We start from the raw sequence: 17,642 nt of genomic DNA, 5'->3' as shown, positions 1-17,642 counted from the left end.
CATTACTGAATAGAGAGCTGGCACCGTTTATATGGCGGCCCGTACACACTATCGCACCGCACCGCGACCTTGGTGCGTCGCACCCATAAGTGAGAGCGAGAAACAGAAACAGATATCTCTCGTGAGAGACGGTATACCGCTTGCGTGACGTGTGCGGCTCCAACATTTTAGCGCACGCGCACGTCACGCACACGCCAACCGGTGTGCAGAGGCCTTTAATATTGGTATAGCGCTTGGGCCCCGACCAGGGTCAGGGTCACCTTGGACCGTCGGAACTCGGAAGCTTGGTTGACCCACTTGACCCCCGTGAGGCACGGGCTTCAGGTGGTATAGTCACTGCTAGGTTTTTTTAGGGTTCCGTACCCAAAGGGTAAAACGGGACCCTATTACTAAGACTCCGCTGTCCGTCCGTCCGTCCGTCCGTCCGTCTGTCACCAGGCTGTATCTCACGAACCGTGATAGCTAGACAGTTGAAATTTTCACAGATGATGTATTTCTGTTGCCGCTATGACAACAAATACTAAAAACAGAATAAAATAAAGATTTAAGTGGGGCTCCCATACAACAAACGTGATTTTTGACCGAAGTTAATAAGCAACGTCGGGCGGGGTCAGTACTTGGATGGGTGACCGTTTTTTTTTGCCGTTTTTTGCATTATGGTACGGAACCCTTCTTGTGCGAGTCAGACTCGCACTTGCCCGGTTTTATACTAAAAGGCCTCTTTAATATTACTATCCATACCGTCGGCAAGGGAAACCCTAGCTAATCTCAGAGGGACAATACTTGCTTTGGACTACATAGCTGGCAACCAAACTATTAGGATTAGGGCTCCAAGCAGGAAAGAAAAAGCTTTTAAACACCAAATTAAGTTTATTACTCTCAAAACAAGACTACATACTATAATGGCGTCTCATACAAGAAGAACACCCACTTTTGTTTTTTTAGATTGACAACCGAATAATTCAAATACGGTACCTATCATAGACTATACTCTTTATTTTTTGTTGACATTAACACCCTTCCTCAACAAAAGAAGCTAGGTACCGACAGCAGAAAAAACTATAAATTGAAGGAATATTTAGAAGTCCTTCAAACATAGATCGTCAGCAACTAAAACACTACGACCACATAGCGAACACAACACAATTAACCACTTTAAATAAAAGAACACTTTATGGGTCTGTCGGGTACCATTTACATACTTTTAAGGGTAAGTTAAAAATTACCACTCAAACCTATTTGAGAACACAGGTCTCGAAAAATCACTTTTCCCAACGCTTTTGTAAACAGATCAGCTAACTGTTGACTTGTAGGAATATGTTCTAGCAGCAATAGACCTTCAGTTACCTTTTGTTTCACAAAATGGTACTTTAGATCTATATGTTTAAGTCTTTTGTTGTCTACATTATTTGCAACATGAATGGCCGACTGATTATCAATATATATTTTAAAATTTTGAAAATGCAGCCCTAACTCCAGAAGGAGGTTACGTATCCAGCACGCCTCCATTATCCCCTTCCCCAAAGCTACGTATTCCGATTCGGTTGAAGAAAGGGAGATACATTGTTGTTTTGAACAACCCCATGACGCTGTACAACCGAAAACCTTCATAACGTATCCTGACGTAGACTTTCTATCCGCCTTGTCTCCCGCCCAGTCAGCGTCCGTGTATCCCAATAGTGGAGCTTCTTCAGTAGCTTTGTAAATAAGTTTAGCATCTATGGTGCCTTTCAAGTATCTAAGAATTCTTTTAAGTGCTTTCCATAATCCAGAAGATCCCATCGACTGATATCTTGAAAGATAGTTTAGAGCGAAACATATATCCGGTCTTGTGCCCAGCATTACATACATGAGGCTTCCTATGAGTCCTCTGCATTTCCTTGTCATCTCCTCATCATTTGACGGTTCCGAATTTAGTTCAAGACCCACTTCAATAGGTGTCGCTATGATGTTGCATTCTTCCATTTTGTACTTCTTTAAAATGTCTTCTATGTATCTCTTTTGGTTTAACTCTATGGTGTCATTCTTATTAAGTATGTTTATTCCGAGATATTTCAGATTATTTTCACCGAGACTTTTCATTTCAAAACGTGTTTCCAGTGCCAATTTTAAATGGTTTATCTGCTCTGTACTTTTTCCTAAAATGAGTATATCATCCACATATATCAGGACATAAATTCTTTCTTTGCTCTTGTAGTACAGGCAACAATCCGCTTCGCTTCTTGAAAACCCTTCCTTAATCATGAAATCATTGAACTTATTATTCCACATCTTAAGCCCCCTCCAGACTATGCTCGTGAATCGCAGGCGAAACCGCGAACGCGAGTGTGGAGTCGATTTCGCTGTCTGCGAAAATCGACTCCACACTCGCGTTCGCGGCTTTGCCCGCGATTCACGCGCATAGTCTGGAGGGGGCTTTAGGCGATCTCTTTAATCCGTATAGCGATCGTTGCAGTTTAAGCACTTTACTGCTTTCCGCCATTCCCTCAGGTCTTTTCAAATATACGTCCTCTTGTATGTCTCCATACAAAAAGGCACTCTTTACGTCCATCTGTAACATCTTCAGTTTATATTTGCACGCAACTGCAAGTAGGATTCTCAAAGTTGGTAGTCTAGCCACTGGTGCATAAATCTCTGTGTGATCAAATCTATCTTCCTGCTGAGAGGAACTTTCGGGGGAGGTGTAATATGGCAATTAGCCACTTTTAGTGTTTAGCAGTAACACTTTGGTTTGCTGCTTTATTACTTGTTGTATAGTTTCGAGCAGTAGCAGGGAGTATGTATTGAAACACCTTACGTGTGATAGTATAAGAACGTATATTCTCTAAATGCCTGCCTATATATACACGTTAGGTTGCGCTGACACAAGCAATACGCGTTTATGTCGCAGTAAACCAAAGTGTTACTGCTAAACACTAAAAGTGGCTAATTGCCATATTACACCTCCCCCGAAAGTTCCTCTCACCGCCGGGGTGGCAGAAGAAAAAATTTAAACGCATGTTACTTGTTTACAATTTTTTCTGAAATCAATAAAAAAAATGTTAATAAATTATATAGGTATAATGCAAACAATCTTGATTTAGCTTGATTTTATGTGTCGTATTAATGTCGTAGTCCTTGTAAAAACTATCATTATCTTTTAATAAGAAAATATTATCTTCACTTAAAATGTTATTATCTCTCAAACGTTAAAATATTAATTTACTTCCTTTTCACATAAAATATAAATCTCCTTCTTTAAAAACATTTACGTACTCTTCATCTTTAAAACATTTACTATTTAACTTTAAAACATTTAAAAACATTTGGTATTCAACTTTAAAATATTCACTCTCGCTGTTTATAGTTACGGTACCCTATAAATCTCGTAATAAAAATAACTAATGCCGTATTAAGACGGAGTCCTAAGCTCCTAACATAATTAATGGGAATGGTTACCCAGGGCATGGTCACCCTATAATCGATACATCATGGGCTACGCTCCCGTGCGTACCCGAACTTCATAACTACACGCGGGATTGGCTACCCGAGGGCATGGTCACCCTAAAACACAATAATAGCGGCATATCAGGCCAGGCTGTACGGCTCTGCCTGTACCTAGAGACACAAATACATTAAGACTTAAAAGTCTCCTACAACTTTCACGGAGGATACTGTATATCACACTATGATCAAGTACGAAGGACTAGTGCTCTAGCTATAAGGTCACATTGTACGAATGTGCCTATTAAACTCCTTAAAACTTCTCAAACTTGTACCGTACTGTAAGGTTTTTTATAAAATAAACACTATTATTTAACTTCCAAAATTAAAAAAAAAATTATGTAATAAATCAAACTTTCGCTGTATATCAGGTGATCAGTCCGACACGTAGCTAAAGTATTAATCATTACTCAAAAACAATTAAATAATTTTATTGAATTGAGTTGTTTATTACTTAATCGTTATGCGATGTATCAAATTTCATTCATCGCTTATTAAAATATTCTAACTCGCGGCAAAGTCTCGCGGCCTAGTTAAGTTTTCTGTCGACGTGCGCACAACGTGTGGCACGCGCTGCAAATTGCAACATACATAATTGAGGACACTATTCGACACTTTTAATTTTTATATTATATTATGACTTCTTATGAAAATTATTTATGCTCGAAACGAAATTGAGTTTAGCGACAACCTTTAATAATTATGAATGATTTAAATATGACTGCTACTGAATTGGAAAAAAAAAATGCTGGCTTTTAGAGAAAATTAAATAAAATACTAAATTACACGTAGGATTTACATCCTATTGCTGCGTGGCTGGCCGTCCTCGGCTTCGTCTTCGTCCGGTCCGGTGCGAGTTCGCGACCGGCATTCTTGGCAGCTGTTGGCGCGGCCGGGCGAGCTGGCACCTCCACGTGGCACTCGCTTGACGCTTCATATGGCTGGCTGGCTCTGCTTCCGATGATTATGGTGGGCCGGGATAACCCTGGACACCTCTTGGTTTGCGAGCCGGGAAACCCTTTGCAACGCTCTTCGACCTTCGCTCTTCTTGATTTCTCTTCTTAACTTGATTTCCGTTTTTTGATGTTGGGTGGTTCTTCTTTTTTCTTGGTTCTTAATGGTGGTTGGTTCTGACTGCGTGGATTCTTGCGTTGAAAGTGTGATTGGTTATCTGGGTTGTAGTCTTGGTAGATTTTTTCTTCTTTCTTGAGTATTAGTTCGTTGGTTCGCTGGTCTGGGTCGCCATCAAATAACAAGATATTACTTGTTGTATAGTTTCGAGCAGTAGCAGGGAGTATGTATTGAAACACCTTACGTGTGATAGTATAAGAACGTATATTCTCTAAATGCCTGCCTATATATACACGTTAGGTTGCGCTGACACAAGCAATACGCGTTTATGTCGCAGTAAACCAAAGTGTTACTGCTAAACACTAAAAGTGGCTAATTGCCATATTACACTGCTGAAACCCTCTAACCACCAGTCTTGCCTTATATTGTTGCTTCCCATTCTCACCTTTCTTTATTTTAAAGACCCATTTGGTGTCAATAGCCTTCTTTCCCGCTGGTAAATCAGTCTCTATACATGTGTCATTCCGTTCTAGTGCATCAAATTCTGCTTGTATGGCCTCATTCCACTTGTTTTTGTCACTTCCTTCTATTGCATTTTTATATGTGAGTTGACTTTCGTCATTAACTGCTGTAAATCCCAAAACGTAGTCGTCCAAACGCTTAGGCTTGGTTATCTGTCTAGTCCTTGTTCCTCGACCTGTTGCATTATTTTCATGTCCCGTATCAGGTCCGATTTCTGTATTTTCATCTTCCACAATTTGGTTTTCATCTTCCACAATTTGGTTTTCGTCTTCCACAATTTGGTTTTCATTTTCCACAATTTGGTTTTCATCTTCAACAGGTTCGTCTGGGGTTTCATATCCAGAAATATCATGCAACTGTTCAGGAGATGAAGACTCCTTTTCTTCTTCTTCACTCATGCACGTCTGGAAAATACAATCACTCTTTGTTCCTTCTTCTATTGTCTTGGTCTTCTTCTTTCCGTCAGACTTCTCTGTAACATCTTTTATAAATGTAACATCTCTGTATGTATCAACCATAGTTGTATCAGGTTCCCAAATCCTATACCCCTTACTGTACTCTCCATATCCCACAAAAATACCATGCTTACTTTTAGCGTCCCATTTAAGACGTCTCTGTTTTGGTATATGGATGTACACCTCTGAACCAAATTTGTGCAATGTATTTATGTCAAATTCTTTGTTATACATCAGTTCGTATGGTGTCTTATTAGGTACCTTACTTGGTCCAGTCCGGTTGATCACATATGCAGCTGTATTCACTGCCTCTGCCCAAAGTTCTTTTCCTAGTGCAGCTTCCTGTAACATTGTCCTTCCTGCTTCTACTAAAGTTCGCATGTCTCTTTCAGCCCGCGAATTTTGCTCTGGCGTGTAGCTGACAGATGTTTGATGAGTGATGCCTTTCCTGTTAAACAAATCCATAACATCTTTATTCACAAACTCTGTCCCACGGTCACTCCTAACAGTTTTGATTCTATGACCCGTCTCATTTTCAAACTTGTTAACTAGTGTTTCTATCCTCTCTTTTGTCTCTGACTTCTGTTTCAAAAAATATACAAAGCGATAGCTACTGTAGTCATCCTTACACAACAAGAAATATAGAGACCCACCTATGGACCTCTCCTCCATTGGTCCACACAAATCCATATGAATCAACTCCCCAGGGGCAGGGGCCCGATTTGTACTGCTGCTGAATGGTAACCTGTGCTGCTTTCCTTTAATACAAGGTACACATTGCTCAGTCAGCCCTTCAAGTTTTACATTATTTTTACTCAATACTTCTTTTACCTGGTTAAGATTCTGGTGCGCCAAGATACTATGCCATTCATTAACGCTTTTAGTGGTAGCCAAAGCTACTGCTTCATTAAACTCGAAATCCATTAAAAATAGATTTTCCTTGCGATATGAAGTGCATGTTACTTGGCCCCATCTAACTAACTTACATAGCTTACTACCTGCAATCAACTTATACCCGTTGTCAAATGCACAAATTAATGAGAATAAGTTTACTTTAAGTTCTGGCACATACAAAACGTCAAATAATACTGAGTCTGTATATTCACAGCCATTGTTTGCTTTCAATTCTATAGAGCCAACACCACATACCTTTAATTGGTTGCCGTTACCAACCGTAACCCATCTATTTTCCACCTCTGTGAGTTTAGAGAAGAGCTCCCTGGATTTGCACATGTGCTCGCTGGCTCCCGAGTCCATCACAAATGCACGTCCAGTCCAAGAGCTCTCCATGATGTAGGCATTTGGAGCCCTCGATACTCTTGGGTGTTGTCTTGCCCTGCAATCTTTATAAAGGTGTCCTACCTTTCCACAATAATTACATTTTCTATTTCTACAGTCATTCTTATAATGTCCGGCTTTTCCACACTCAAAACATTTCACACTATCATTTTTATCACCCTTCTTGAAGACTCTTGCGTTGTTATGCTTGCTCAGGAGCGCGGCGGACGTGGCTTCGACTTGTACTTGACTAGCTCCGTTGCGTTCCTCCTCTACCAATAGCCGTGCTTGAAGATTCTTCAAAGTCCGCTCCCCTTCTGCAACTGACTCCCATGCAGAAGTAAAGTGCTTGTAGCACTCTGGTAGGGTCATGAGAATCTTCGTTATAACCATCTTCTCTGAAACTACTTCCTTCAACGTCTTGAGTTTATTGACAATTTCATCAACCGATGACAGATATTTTGCCATGGGTGCTTCATATTTAAGGCTATAAAACTTCTGCTGTAGTAAATGAATGCCCACCTTCGACTTAGAATCGTAAACAGTGACCAACTTGTCCCACATCTCCTTTGCAGTCTCGCATGTCGCTAAATAATGTAAAACTCCCTCTTCCACTCTTAAAACAATAACTTCCTGGGCTTTTCTGTCTAAATCATCCCATTTTTGTTTCTCTGCTGTATTTGTCTCCGTGCATACCTCTGTCACTACTTTATATAGGTTTCTCGCTTTCAACACAATACGAGTTTGTAGCTGCCATGCTGGCCAATTATTTTCGCCGAGTATTACGGCCCTGCTGCTCTCCACTCTCTCCACTTTCTCCATTACGACTTACTTCCTCCAGTTCGGCCTGTTAGAGCCGACGACACCAATGTGCGTAAAATTTGTCGCAATTACTTCTCTACTGTTAACTTTCCGTGCCTGGGCCCGTAACCTGTTAGGATTAGGGCTCCAAGCAGGAAAGAAAAAGCTTTTAAACACCAAATTAAGTTTATTACTCTCAAAACAAGACTACATACTATAATGGCGTCTCATACAAGAAGAACACCCACTTTTGTTTTTTTAGATTGACAACCGAATAATTCAAATACCTATCATAGACTATACTCTTTATTTTTTGTTGACATTAACACAAACTTGTTACCATTGCGAATTGAGACAGTTTCCGTCCTCCGTCCGCATAGCGGGGCTTAGAGGATATAACCAACGGAGACGCCATGTCTAAAATTTTCAGTACAAAATAGTCTGCCGTTTTTTGCGGGGGAGGGGCACATCAAATGTATAGGTACGTCATGTCAGATAAACGTCAGTCCATACATATGGTTGACATGTGGTTGACCATTGGCCGCCTTTTTTCGACAGAGGGGAACGCCTGTTAATAGCGGCTCCATTGTTAATTACTCCGAGTAGCGGGGTGATCGTAGACCGACGAAAGCTTGGTTGCCAGCCAAATAGTAGTGATAACACACTATCGCACCGCACCGCGACCTTGGTGCGTCGCACACCCACGCCCCATAAGTGAGAGCGAGAAAGAGACATCTGTGTCTCGCTCTTAACGTATGGGTGCGACGCACCAAGGTCGCGTTGCGGTGCGATAGTGTGTTACGGCCATAAAGTAAGTAAACTTGGGCGGCAAATTTGAAAAATGTAGGCGCGAAGGGATAGCGTCTCATAGAAAATTTGAATTTCACGCCTTTTTCTACTGACAAGATTTGCTTGACCATCTACATCAGCGGTCGGCAACCTTTTGTTGCGAAGTTTTAGTAGCGTAGTTAACGATGAGTAAGTTGACGCGGGCCGCACTTTGTTAATATTTATGACTTTATCAGACATTGTCGTTTCTCAATATTACATAGCCAGAGGCTCGCAGGCCGCAAGTGACAGTTTCACGAGCCGCATGCGGCCCGCGGGCCGCAGGTTGCCGACCGCCGATCTATATATTCGTTGCCAGCTATAGTCTGTCAAGCTATTTTAGTCAGTACAAAAGCGGTAAATTTAAAAAATGTAGGCGCGAAGGGTTATCATCCCATAGAAAATTTGAATTTCGCGCCTTTCTCTACTGACAAAGATGTTTAACAGACTATATGTATGTACTATAGGAATATCAGGGTCCTATTGCATAATAAAATACAAGCTCACTAATAAAAAATCACTAATAGCAGTATTAGCTTGTATTTTTTTACTATGCAATAGGACTACAATCTGAGAAAGTTTAGGTGTAAACTGAAGTGGTATTGTTGAAAGAAAATGTATGAATTCAGTCAATGACAAAACTTTATTTATTTCACCTGTTTAGCAAGTTATATTTGGAATGAACAGTGAACAGGCAGTGTCGGTTATTACATGCCACCTCTCAATCTAAGTACAAGATGAAGGGTGGACTCCTTTTGGATATTGTAGTCCGAGAGCGTGCGGCCATCTTCCAATTGTTTTCCGGCGAAGATGAGACGTTGTTGGTCTGGGGGAATGCCTTCCTTGTCTTGTATTTTGGCTTTCACGTTTTCAATTGTGTCTGAAGGCTCAACCTCTAGGGTAATAGTCTTGCCAGTCAGGGTTTTTACGAAGATCTGCATACCACCACGAAGACGCAGTACCAAGTGGAGGGTGGATTCCTTTTGGATATTGTAGTCAGAGAGAGTACGGCCATCTTCTAATTGTTTACCAGCAAAGATGAGACGTTGCTGGTCTGGGGGAATGCCTTCCTTATCCTGGATCTTGGCTTTAACATTCTCAATAGTATCTGAAGGCTCAACCTCAAGGGTGATGGTTTTGCCAGTCAGGGTCTTGACAAAGATCTGCATACCACCACGCAGACGCAGAACTAAATGCAGGGTAGATTCCTTCTGGATGTTGTAGTCAGACAGAGTGCGCCCATCCTCAAGCTGTTTGCCTGCAAAGATCAACCTCTGCTGGTCTGGGGGAATACCCTCTTTGTCTTGAATTTTAGCCTTTACATTCTCAATTGTGTCTGAAGGCTCAACCTCAAGGGTGATCGTTTTGCCAGTCAGGGTCTTAACGAAAATCTGCATGCCACCACGCAGACGCAGAACTAAATGCAAGGTAGATTCCTTCTGGATGTTGTAGTCAGATAGAGTGCGCCCATCCTCAAGCTGTTTGCCTGCAAAGATCAACCTCTGCTGGTCTGGGGGAATACCTTCCTTATCCTGGATCTTGGCTTTTACGTTTTCAATTGTGTCTGAAGGCTCAACCTCTAAGGTGATAGTCTTGCCAGTCAGGGTCTTTACGAAGATCTGCATACCACCACGGAGACGGAGCACCAAGTGGAGAGTGGATTCCTTCTGGATATTGTAGTCAGAGAGTGTGCGGCCATCTTCCAATTGTTTACCGGCGAAAATGAGACGTTGCTGATCTGGGGGGATACCCTCTTTGTCTTGAATTTTAGCCTTAACATTCTCAATAGTGTCCGAAGGCTCGACTTCAAGAGTGATAGTTTTGCCAGTTAAGGTCTTAACAAAAATCTGCATACCACCACGCAGACGCAGAACTAAATGCAGGGTGGATTCCTTCTGGATGTTGTAGTCAGATAGTGTGCGTCCATCCTCAAGCTGTTTTCCTGCAAAGATCAACCTCTGCTGGTCTGGGGGAATACCCTCTTTGTCTTGAATTTTAGCCTTAACATTTTCAATTGTGTCTGAAGGCTCGACTTCAAGGGTGATGGTTTTGCCAGTTAGGGTCTTAACGAAGATCTGCATACCACCACGGAGACGGAGCACCAAGTGGAGAGTAGATTCCTTCTGGATATTGTAGTCAGAGAGTGTGCGGCCATCTTCCAATTGTTTACCGGCAAAGATGAGACGTTGCTGGTCTGGGGGAATGCCTTCCTTGTCTTGGATTTTGGCTTTTACGTTTTCAATTGTGTCGGAAGCCTCAACCTCTAAGGTGATAGTCTTGCCAGTCAGGGTCTTTACGAAGATCTGCATACCACCACGGAGACGGAGCACCAAGTGGAGAGTGGATTCCTTCTGGATATTGTAGTCAGAGAGTGTGCGGCCATCTTCCAATTGTTTACCGGCGAAAATGAGACGTTGCTGATCTGGGGGGATACCTTCTTTGTCTTGAATTTTAGCCTTAACATTCTCAATTGTGTCTGAAGGCTCAACTTCAAGAGTGATAGTTTTACCGGTTAAGGTCTTCACAAAGATCTGCATACCACCACGGAGACGAAGTACCAAGTGAAGAGTGGATTCTTTCTGGATGTTGTAATCTGAAAGGGTGCGGCCATCTTCCAACTGCTTGCCTGCAAAGATAAGTCTCTGCTGGTCTGGGGGGATACCTTCCTTATCCTGGATCTTGGCTTTAACATTCTCAATAGTATCTGAAGGCTCAACCTCAAGGGTGATGGTTTTGCCAGTCAGAGTCTTTACAAAGATCTGCATACCGCCGCGCAGACGAAGTACCAAGTGGAGGGTCGATTCTTTCTGGATGTTGTAGTCAGAGAGTGTGCGGCCGTCTTCCAGCTGCTTACCAGCGAAGATGAGACGCTGCTGATCCGGAGGGATACCCTCTTTGTCCTGAATCTTAGCTTTTACGTTCTCAATAGTATCTGACGGCTCAACTTCTAAGGTGATGGTTTTACCCGTCAACGTCTTCACAAAGATCTGCATTTTGTCCTAGAACAACAAAAACAAGTTTAAAATAATTATTGCAACACAACAGCCAAGAGTTGGTAACGCCCTAGTGGCCCTAGTAATTTAGCAACATCCTTATAAAAATCACAAAATGCTTCCGTTTAACATGACATACTTAGTTTTAAATTGAATTTAGAGTCTATACATCTAGGTCAGTGGGAGGTCAACACTTAACAGTAAAGTAAAATTCAATAAGGTCACGGCAGAATACCCACGTATGGCTTCCTGTTAGAAACATGACGCAACTAAATCTAAGAAGAGCATTTATGTTGTGAAACCATAATTTTTAGTCCCTATCACTGCTTTCCGATTAAGCAATGACAGAGCAAAATTGAGTTAAAAACTGATGTAATTATATTACGCGTAAAATTTCATTTCTCTGTTCGATTCAAGTGTTCACTTCAAAATGGCGGATAGGAAATATCAGCAATTTATCTCGACGTTATGGATGACTTGATGGAATACATTCTGCAATCTACAACAACTTTCCCTATTTTTAAACAAATATGATGTAACTCACCTAGTCACTAGAATTTTTCTTAATAAAACACAATAATTATTATCTTCAACAAACAACTCTGAAGAGTCACACGCTAGTAAAGTTCCTTTTTCGAGTTTTCGCTTTGTAATGCGTTGGCCAATAACCAGCGACCCCTTTTTATAGACAACGACAGCGCAATCAATTTTTCACCCGAGACCACACGACTAAACACGAGGTTGTCCGAGGTTAAAATGTGTTTCTTTCTATCGCCATATAATGAGGAGAGACAGAACTATGAATATTTCTAGAACGCATGCGTCAAAGTCGGCTGATCCAAATTTCTTTGTGACGTCATGGGGGTTATTGATCAAAACAAACAAAGATGAAAATGATAATAAGTCGGTTTGCAGACAATAACATCGACATTTCTGAAAAATTCTAGATTATGCTAATCTATATAGGCAATTAGAACAAAATCGACGCGCACTAAAATTTCTTAACTTTACATCAGTCTATCAACTCTATCATTTCGTAGGTGTATTTATTTGTACAAATCGATGAATTCAATTCAAGTAATACTTAGGTAGGTACTAGTAATTGGCCTTACTAGCCTAATATGTAACTAATAATAACAACTGAAGATAGGCAACATAATTAACTGACCACATACTGACCATTTGTAAAACTATGTGCAAGTTCTGGTTAATGTTCAGTTCAGGTGTTGATGCTAAGATAATTATTTTTAGGGTTCCGTACCCAAAGGGTAAAACGGGACCCTATTACTAAGACTTCGCTGTCCGTCCGTCCGTCCGTCCGTCCGTCCGTCCGTCCGTCCGTCCGTCCGTCCGTCTGCCTGTCACCAGGCTGTATCTCACGAACCGTGATAGCTAGACAGTTGAAATTTTCACAGATGATGTATTTCTGTTGCCGCTATAACAACAAATACTAAAAACAGAATAAAATAAAGATTTAAATGGGGCTCCCATACAACAAACGTGATTTTTGACCAAAGTTAAGCAACGTCGGGAGTGGTCAGTACTTGGATGGGTGACCGTTTTTTTTTTATATGGTACGGAACCCTTCGTGCGCGAGTCCGACTTGCACTTGCCCGATTTTTTAGTTAGATAGGTACCCAGTCTAAAGACTTGCTTGAATCAGAATCACAATTGGGTGTACCTATACAAATAACTTCGATCTGTGTCGCCATTCTGCTCATGAGAGATTTAATAATAGCTATCGCAAAAAGTTGACCTGCTCCATTCTTAACCGCAGCCGATATACCTACGTACTTATCTACTTTTTCTTTTATAATTAGGTAGGCATTTACGCAGTCGCGTAAAAATAGGTGACTGCGACATTGGCTTTCTACGAAGTAGTGAATAATTCTAATAATGGTGACGGCACGTTTTTAGCCGTTTATAACTGTTTCATTTTACTAACGAACACACTGATCATCGGTAGACCTTCTCTCGTTGTCATAAGATTACAAATGGACACAACTGGCTTCATGATGGTGGTCCACTAATAGATACCTTACCTACATATTAGTAGTAGAATGTCCTACTACGCACAAAAGATCATAGACTGCGCATTTGTGTAATGTTGATGCTCTGCTGGTTGTCCTTTATCATGAACAAGGGAGAAGGAAACATGTACCTACAAGCCTATGAAGGATAAATCATAAATATAATATAACACTTTAGCTTAGCCCTAAGGGAAATTTATGAAAGATGGATGAAAGGATATGCAGGTCATTTACCACATACCAAATATACAGTGATAGGACTCCTGTCACAGGAGATTCTAAATTACTATAGGTGAAAAACAGAACAGATTGAAAGCAAGTGCAATACAAGCTTAATAGAAACACTTGGAATTAATAAACAAACCATTTTATTGATTACATCCTAACTATTTACATTATTTAACAACAAATAACATCATGGCAGTATATTTATGTTTTCTTAACCTGAGTATCAGGTTCCCATGGGCGCGGTCCGCGTTTATTTTCCCAGTTATCTATATCCAGCTTCTGAATTTCATCATAAGTGCCCTCGAGGGTCACATCCTTGGCTTTATTTAGGCCCATCTTCTCTGCCTCGGCTTTGCTCACTCCTTTTACTTGAGAGAACTGATATCTAGAAAAAAATTGTTACATTTTAATTTTTCAGGACACCAGTAGTTTAATACCTACACTGAGATTAAATTTTCCAAATATGGTTCCTCCATTTAGATTTCAAAACTTATCTAGAGAATACCTAAACTGACTGTATAGAAAGATAACATTGTGCAATCATTTCTAAGACTGCATGAGTCATCCTATTTTCTGTAGGTATTGGTAGCTAGAAGATATTTCACTGTACATTAAACCAAAATAAAGAACAAAATAGGTACCTATATATTTTTTATGATACTAAGGTTTCTAGTAAATTTCCTCAAAGTACTAGTACTACTAGACTAGAGTTGTTCACATAATTGAACACTAATGTAATTAGTGCATTTGTATGGCACCACACTAATACAATAAAGTTGTATCTTACAATGTGCTTAATTAAACCCTTTTTCATATTGACTTAAGAACTATTAATAGTACTAATGGTCAATTAGGTATTATTGCTTGTTTTTATTCACCTGTGACACCTTAAATAATGAAGCAATCTCATTATGTATTAAATTAAAACAAAAAATATTTTTAGTTATGTATTGGTGTTTGAATTTAACAACAAAATCCATAACTTAAGCACCAATATTTTTGCTCATAATCATAACACAGATAAAAATATTTACCGATATTGATTCTTAGTTCAAAATAAATGACCATAATTTATTTTATCTTATCATATCAGTCTAAAGAATTTCATTTTAGTTTTAGAATCTGATTTAATTCAAGCATAAACATTTATTTGAGGCTTGGTAGAACAAATAAATTTTATTCATTGACTGCCCACTGCAGACTTCTCATAACAATGCATTGGGCCCACTTTTTAAACTAAACTGTAAAGTTTAGCAATCAACAAGTAAAATAATTTAATAAACTTTAATAATGTCCATTTTTTGCAGATGCAGGACAGCAGGGTGTATTCCCATTTGTCCCCGCCGGGCATAGATGGGAATAGGTGTTTTCATATAAATCATACCCAGTTGTCCCTACCTCATGTATGGCGGCAGTCACATGGGACAGGGACAAATGGGAATACTGATTCACCACACAAGTGGCTCGAAAGATCGATCGATGCAGATTATATTTCGTCAACTGTAATATACAACTACTTTTTATTATGAGTTGACAATTATGTTGTGCAATTATAAAGTTGATAAAGAGGATGACCACAGCATGTTTATCAGTTGGGAAATACCTACTTTTGAGTTCTCAAGTCATACTTAAGAGACTTTAGAACAATTTACCAGAAAACATGACTAAGTAATAAAATTAATACTAATGCCAGTTTGTTACAATTTTTGATGAATAATTTACAACATCCTTTGAAATGATTTAAAATAAATTATGTATGAAATCTGGTTGCATACTTGAATCCGTATTTTATTTAGCTAACATATTAAATATTTTCAGCCGGTTGATAAAAAATACTGTGTAACCTGATTTGGGTCCATTCTCTTAGTCCGAAAGATCCTCCTACAACAAACAAAAGAAATGGAACCCCATATTTAAACGACTTGCGTTTACTCAGAATATAGAAAGAATTACGTATTGATGTCAATTGTTCAAATATATTTCCCAATTTGACTGCCATTTTATAATTTTTCAGGCATTTCTCGTTTGAGGAAAAATATTTTATTTTGTAATGATAATGACAGCCTTGACAGCGGTCACTATGCTGTCAATTTGTTATAAGAAAAGTTATTCAAGCCAACGTTAAAACGGTCGCAATATTATTCTTGTTTATATACCGGTTTTAGGGCATCACTAACTATCATGCTTTACGTTGTCTGTGGTACACCAAATAATTTTATAAAATGGCGGACTGTTACGAGTGACGTATGTGTTGTGTGTTTACTTACTTTACGAGTTTCATAATTATGTGCTGTGATTTGATTGTGAAGTGAAGACTATTTGTCAACAATTTTATCTTATCTCGTGGGTAATTTTGGTAAGTGTTTCATATCAAATTCTACTTTTAATCAGTTTATTTCGTATGCGTTAAAATATGTCACGGCAGCCCTAGGCACTGTAGGCGGACAAAATAATTTTCCTCGGTAAAGAATAATCTCTGAACTCTCAGGTGTTTTATTTTATGTGAAATGAGTATCCATTATTCGTAGTTTTATGAGAGTACATCAGTCTTGTACCTAACTTAGCTGACTACTGTAATGATGATGTATGCGTTAAAAACACTGGGGTTTTGAGGTTGGTTGTATGTAAGGCAATAAACTTAATTTACCTGCAAAAGACATAAGCGTTATTATTTAACTTACTTATTTTCAACACTTACAATCATTTTCACCAAGGTAGACATTGCCTTACAAGGTTTTTTCCTTATAAGTGGACAAGTAGACATCATAGAACATGATTTAACTCTTTAAGTTGATCTATAATCTCAGAACGAAACTGCAATGCTTTCGAAGAACTAAAAAAAAAATTCTAATTGGGCTTTTGATTTTTGGTCAATAAATACAATATAAGTAAGTACTTATAATACTTAATCATAATCATTTATGCCAATAGTTTAGGTAATGTCACAAGTAGTTTGTAATGAGATCCTACTGGAACTTAAGTCTTTTATGCCAATTTCCACCATACATGTATTGAACCTTTTCCCAAAAACGAAATGACAGAAAAAATCTATATAATTACTGAAGCTGCTCACAAAATTTTACAAGAATCGATTGAGAAATGCAACTTGCAGAGGAGAACATCTAGACATACAAAAGTATTTTCGCCCAAGTTGAAATAGAGACCTTTGCTGATGCTTGGGTAAAAATAGAAGGCATTAATGTTAAATGTCACAAGTGGTTGGTAATAAGATTATATCCTAGATAGTATAAGAAAGACGTTTCAATATTTGTATAAGTTGTGTGTCACAACTGCACCATATTACCCTACCATGACTAAACTATTACACAACCATTTTTCTGCACACTTATTATAATCTTTTTGTACGAACAGCAACATTCTTAACTGACTGTTGATGGATATGCCTATATTGCCTATACAAACCTTACAAATTCGCATTTAATAGTATTGACAATGACACTCTTACTTATATATGTGGATAGTAACTGTATCTTGTGTTTTTCGAAAAACTTTACCAGAAGAAAGATGATTTTGTTATTATCATGTTTGACATGACAAGACAATGCTCAAAATTATTACTATTGAAATACAACTACATTTTTATTATGATGTTGATATATTTTTTACCAGAACTAGGTGTAAACAAGTCCATTTACATTTAATTTATTGGTTACATTCATCAAAGTTGCTTTATGACCTGACTTATGATGGAAATTAAGCAGTAGATCATGTCTGTTCATTGAAATTAAAGAAACATATATAGAGAACAACATCTAACTGTTTTCTTATATTATTTAGACCTATATGTATGAATGTTAATCACAGTGTGGACCATATTTGGAGTTAATTTTAAAATTTAGTTACTGAAGTTTTAACTTTCCCCCAAAAATATTCTTCAAATTTTGAGGATGGATGGGTGAAAATAGTTAAATAAAATTTAACACAATCTATTT

The 17,642-nt window shown here is 38.9% G+C and overlaps 3 protein-coding genes across 5 annotated transcripts in view; 1 reads left to right on the top strand and 2 right to left on the bottom strand.

Moving 5' to 3' along the window:
- Positions 1 to 9,062: 9,062 nt before the first annotated feature.
- LOC134798825 (polyubiquitin-C-like) lies at positions 9,063 to 12,133 on the bottom strand. The gene is made up of 2 exons (XM_063771211.1): positions 11,976 to 12,133; positions 9,063 to 11,437 (listed from the first exon to the last, which is right to left on the bottom strand). Exon 2 carries the CDS (start codon positions 11,429 to 11,431, stop codon positions 9,146 to 9,148), a length of 2,286 nt encoding a protein of 761 aa, XP_063627281.1. The 5' UTR covers positions 11,432 to 11,437; positions 11,976 to 12,133; the 3' UTR covers positions 9,063 to 9,145.
- A 1,678-nt stretch (positions 12,134 to 13,811) lies between these two features.
- Positions 13,812 to 15,742, bottom strand: LOC134798854 (cytochrome c oxidase assembly protein COX16 homolog, mitochondrial). The gene is made up of 2 exons (XM_063771246.1): positions 15,534 to 15,742; positions 13,812 to 14,074 (listed from the first exon to the last, which is right to left on the bottom strand). Exons 1-2 carry the CDS (start codon positions 15,686 to 15,688, stop codon positions 13,891 to 13,893), a joined length of 339 nt encoding a protein of 112 aa, XP_063627316.1. The 5' UTR covers positions 15,689 to 15,742; the 3' UTR covers positions 13,812 to 13,890.
- A 151-nt stretch (positions 15,743 to 15,893) lies between these two features.
- Positions 15,894 to 17,642, top strand: part of LOC134798841 (tyrosine-protein kinase CSK) — a 48,049-nt gene continuing 46,300 nt past the window's right edge. For all 3 annotated transcript variants that reach the window (XM_063771229.1, XM_063771228.1, XM_063771226.1), the window contains exon 1: positions 15,894 to 16,045. The gene's annotated coding sequence lies outside the window, so the exon portion shown is untranslated. The remainder of the gene's footprint in view (positions 16,046 to 17,642) is intronic.

The sequence above is a fragment of the Cydia splendana genome, chromosome 17 (assembly GCF_910591565.1).
Source record: "Cydia splendana chromosome 17, ilCydSple1.2, whole genome shotgun sequence".
Lineage (NCBI taxonomy): Eukaryota > Metazoa > Arthropoda > Insecta > Lepidoptera > Tortricidae > Cydia > Cydia splendana.
The sequence above is the reverse complement of the archived record's forward strand: the minus strand, read 5'-3'. Positions and strand labels throughout refer to the sequence as shown.

Excerpts from the sequence above, each read along its gene's own strand:
- LOC134798825 (XM_063771211.1), bottom strand. The coding sequence starts at position 11,431 with ATGCAGATCTTTGTGAAGACGTTGACGGGTAAAACCATCACCTTAGAA.
- LOC134798854 (XM_063771246.1), bottom strand. The coding sequence starts at position 15,688 with ATGGCAGTCAAATTGGGAAATATATTTGAACAATTGACATCAATACGT. Across the intron at positions 14,075-15,533 it reads AGAGAATGGACCCAAATCAG|ATATCAGTTCTCTCAAGTAA; the intron begins GTTACACAGTAT and ends ATTTTTTTCTAG.